This window comes from Gekko japonicus, unplaced genomic scaffold (genome assembly GCF_001447785.1).
Source record: "Gekko japonicus isolate JY-2015 unplaced genomic scaffold, Gekko_japonicus_V1.1 scaffold4837, whole genome shotgun sequence".
NCBI classification, from domain to species: Eukaryota; Metazoa; Chordata; class Lepidosauria; order Squamata; family Gekkonidae; genus Gekko; species Gekko japonicus.
The window spans coordinates 1-3,884 of record NW_015163232.1 but is presented as its reverse complement, the minus strand read 5'-3'; the positions used below and the strand labels follow the sequence as shown (position 1 = coordinate 3,884).

General features: G+C 42.1%; 1 protein-coding gene across 1 annotated transcript in view; it reads right to left on the bottom strand.

Moving 5' to 3' along the window:
- Positions 1–2,829, bottom strand: part of ABCC5 (ATP binding cassette subfamily C member 5) — a 69,908-nt gene extending 67,079 nt beyond the window's left edge. Inside the window, exon 1 of the mRNA XM_015407190.1 lies at positions 2,637–2,829. Coding sequence (XP_015262676.1) covers positions 2,637–2,829 — 193 coding nt within the window. The remainder of the gene's footprint in view (positions 1–2,636) is intronic.
- Between the last annotated feature and the right edge of the window lie 1,055 nt (positions 2,830–3,884).

Here is a 3,884-nt window from a genome sequence, read left to right as displayed (position 1 = left end):
TAACAATCAACCAGAGAACTGGTGCTAAAGTCAACAATGGGGAAATCCTTAAAAATCAAGAATGAAGAGATAAAAATTTTGAAAGACATTCCATTTGAAGTAAGTAAATGGAGGAAATTATACAGGATGCTTACTCTCTCCCTGCAAAAAAAGGGAACACCGTATAGATGGCTATTCCCGAAAGGGCTGAGTTTTAATTACCAGGATAAAAAATATATAATTGACTCTGTTCCAAAAGCGGAAAGATTTATGGATCAAATGTTTAATGTAAAAAAGAAGCAGAAGGAAAAGAACCTAAAACCGGATGTGGAGGAGGAAGAAGAAGAGGAGTCCTACTCACAGGACTCAACAAGCCAAATTTCCTTGTCATCAGAATCATCTGAATCAGAGAAAGGAGTGGCCGCTCCCAAATTGCAGAAAACGAAGAAATCTAAGAAGAAAAGACTCTAAAACTAAAGCATGAGTGCTAAGGGCAGTAATTGTGCCAAGCTAATAATTTTATATTTGTATAATCGAACTAATCTCTGTATAACCTGTATTAATAGGTTAAAAAGATTTATTCTTTTAGCTTTTCAGATCATGATTTGTATTTGTCTTCACCCTATTCCCATATCCAGTAGGAGATTTAGAATAGAGTGGTAGTTTTCCTTCCCCTGTCCAGTAGACTTTATGTATCTAGATCTCCCTGTCCCATTTCCCATAGTAATAGTGATAGGGCTTTAGTATTCCTTACCACATCCCATTTTTGTAGTGCGTAGAAAATGCAAAATAAAAAAATTCCCCTTTGGGGGGGCGGGAACAAAAAAAAGAACTCTCGGAAATTTTCCATCTCTAACCAGTGTTCCCTCTAAGCTGAGTTAGTGTGAGCTAGCTCAACAGGTTTTTAGCCTCTGGCTCACACATTAGCTCAGGAAGGATGGCTTCCTTCATCTCGTCCCCCAGGGGGTTTCATGGCTAAATCGCTCGCTCACAACTTTAATGCCAGTAGGTCACAAAGTAGAATTTTCGCTCACAGCTCTACAGCTTAGAGAGAGCACTGTCTCTAACCCTTAATTTTAAAAGCAGAACGTCACAGTCACCCCTCCCCCCGCCGCCAAATAATAGACCTACTTTCCTGCCTTATGCAATTTTTCTTCATAACTCATTTCAGAGACACAGTCACGCTCCATTACCAGCAGAACATCAATACAAGAGAAAGCTGGCGTCTCCTTCCCCGCCTAGAGGTATTAATATTTGAATATCCACTGAAGAATAAGTTCCCACACAGCAACAAGAGCACCTGTCTAGTTAATTGCGGTGTGCATTTATCCACCTTAAACACAATAGGGATTATGATCTTTCGAATCTAAGTTGCCAAAAATATCTGACATTTGGTTTCAAGCCAGCTAAAGCGTTGCCCTTAGAAACACCAAACCTGAAGCATAAAGAGCTGAGCCTTCATCAAATGGTGGAGGAAGCTGTGAGGGGCTCAGCCATACTCAACTTAATATCGACCAACGAGCAAGAGACAGTAGAGGGGGTGATCGTGGTGGGGACCTGTTGGGTATTACAAGTTGAAAACACTCAGTATATCTAGGGTTAAATGTTTGTTTATGTTACTCACAGGAAGTCACATGTTTCTCATGTAACCAATGTTCTTTAGCTGTAGAAAGCCCGGGAATTTTCTCCCTGATCTAGGAATTTGATTGGGACTAAAGTGTCAAGGTGTATTACCATTTTATGGCTTCTCTTCCCATCTTTGTTTGGTGTTCTGAAAAAGAAGAAGAGTAGCCATACTCTCTCTCTTCTAGTTTTATCTTTGTAGAGTAAGGATGTAGCCGATTTCGCTCTGTTGTTAATTTTCATCCCAGTTACCCTTTCCCATGCTAGAATTTAGTAAAAACTTTATATTTTAATCACACATGGACTCTCAGTCTGAATTATTTTACTCTGGCTCTGCTGGGCTATCTTATCTCTGCTAAATACCATTTTTTCAATATCTCACCATCACCCAACAGGACCTTAGGGGGAAGTGACACTGATCAGAGCTACTCTAGGCTAATCCCGCATTGAGCAGGGGGTTGGACTAGATGACCTGTATGATCCCTTCCAACTCTGTGACTCTATGATCTAATTCCCAGGAGACACCAAGCAAGATACCAGAATTGTTGCTGAAGGATAAGAGGCCTGTCCACTTGATGACTTAGATAAGAACCATGGATACTTTATTTTACATGTTATAACAGCAGCTAGAATTTTATTTGCAACGGCATGGAGGACATTAACAATTTTTTAAATGGACCATATTAATTTTCTAATAGCAAGAAAGCGTTCCTGGCCATTGTTGGGGAAGACCAATATGATCTCAGAATATCCAGCCACACCTCACATTATACTAAAAGTGAATGAAAACAGATATTCTGCCCATCCCATTGCTACCGGCTCTTTCCTGATCCAATTCCACCTGATCCAATTCCAGCTCTGCATGGGCATCTTGGCTCTGAGTGGCCCCTCTAAGTGCCTTGTAAATAGCCCTTGAGGAAATTCCATTTCCGTTTGTCTGAAGAAGTGTGCTTTGCACAAGAAAGCTCACATTTTGAATAAAACTCTGTTGGTCTTAAAGGTGCCCCTGGACTCAAACTTTGTTCTATGCTTACCTGAGTCTGTGTTGAGGCGTCGCGAAGACAGGTGTAGCGCAGAATGGTAGCTACGCCGTCGGGACTTGTAGGTGTTTTCACTGCTTTTTTCCATGGAGAACTCGTCTAACCAGGAAGTGTTAGTCCGCTTGTCTCGGATGGTAGAAAACGAGCGCCTCATGGAGCCAGGATCGGTGACCACCTGGAAACGCATCCCGTGAGAGCATGATGGTTAAAGCTGGGCAAAGGCTTGGCTGCTATACAAGAAGCAAGTTTGCTCTTATGGATGATGATTAAGTTCTTTTTAAGGACACTGGAAGTTACCTAGACTCAGGTGGGCAGCCCTGTTGGTCTGAAGCAGCAGGACAGAGTTGGAGTCCGAACGGCACCTTTAAGACCTTCAAGGTGTGCAAAAAAGTTTTATTTAAAATAAATAAACTTTTGTTGGTCTTAAAGGTACCACTGGACTCTAAATCTGTTCTTAGCCTCAAACTGACCGTATTTATATAATGCTATGTGCATATGAAACAAAGCATACAAGAGGGAAGGCAACGTTTTTTTCCTGGATTGACTCCAGTTGATGGAAAAAACACCCACTCTTAAGTTACACAGGTGGGACTGAAAGAAACCACATTCTTATTCTGCATACCAGTGCAAATATTTTAATGCCTTTGGGTAGAAGAGAAGCCATCACTGATCATTTCGAACAAGTAGAATATAATAGGTAAAGGTAAAGAGAAAGGTTTCCCTTGCTCGAAAGCCAGTCGAATCTGACTCTAGGGTTGCGGTGCTCATCTCCGTTTCCAAGCCAAAGAGCCAGCACTGTCCGAAGACGTTTCCGTGGTCATGTGGCCAGCATGACTAAAGACCAAGGCGCACGGAACGCTGTTACCTTCCCAATGAAGCGGTACCTATTTATCGACTTGCAATTTCTTGCTTTCGAACTGCTAGGTTGGTAGGAGCTGGAACCAGAGACGGGAGTTCACTCTGTCACGCGGCACTCAGGTCTCAAGCTGCTGAACTACCGACCTTCCAGCCTGCAGTTCAGCGTCTTAACCACTTGAGCCACCCCAGCTCCCACAATATAATAGCAGGCAGCAAAGTGACATGGTTTCAAGAGCAGCAAAAACCCACTGGAATTTTCACTAGGAACACCAAAAGTAATCCCTAGGCCCAGGACTTTGAAGAGTTATTCTACACATTTCATAACTCTAAAAAGCAAAGGATGTTGTAATATTGAGAGAGAGAGACTCACTCAAGAATGACAGG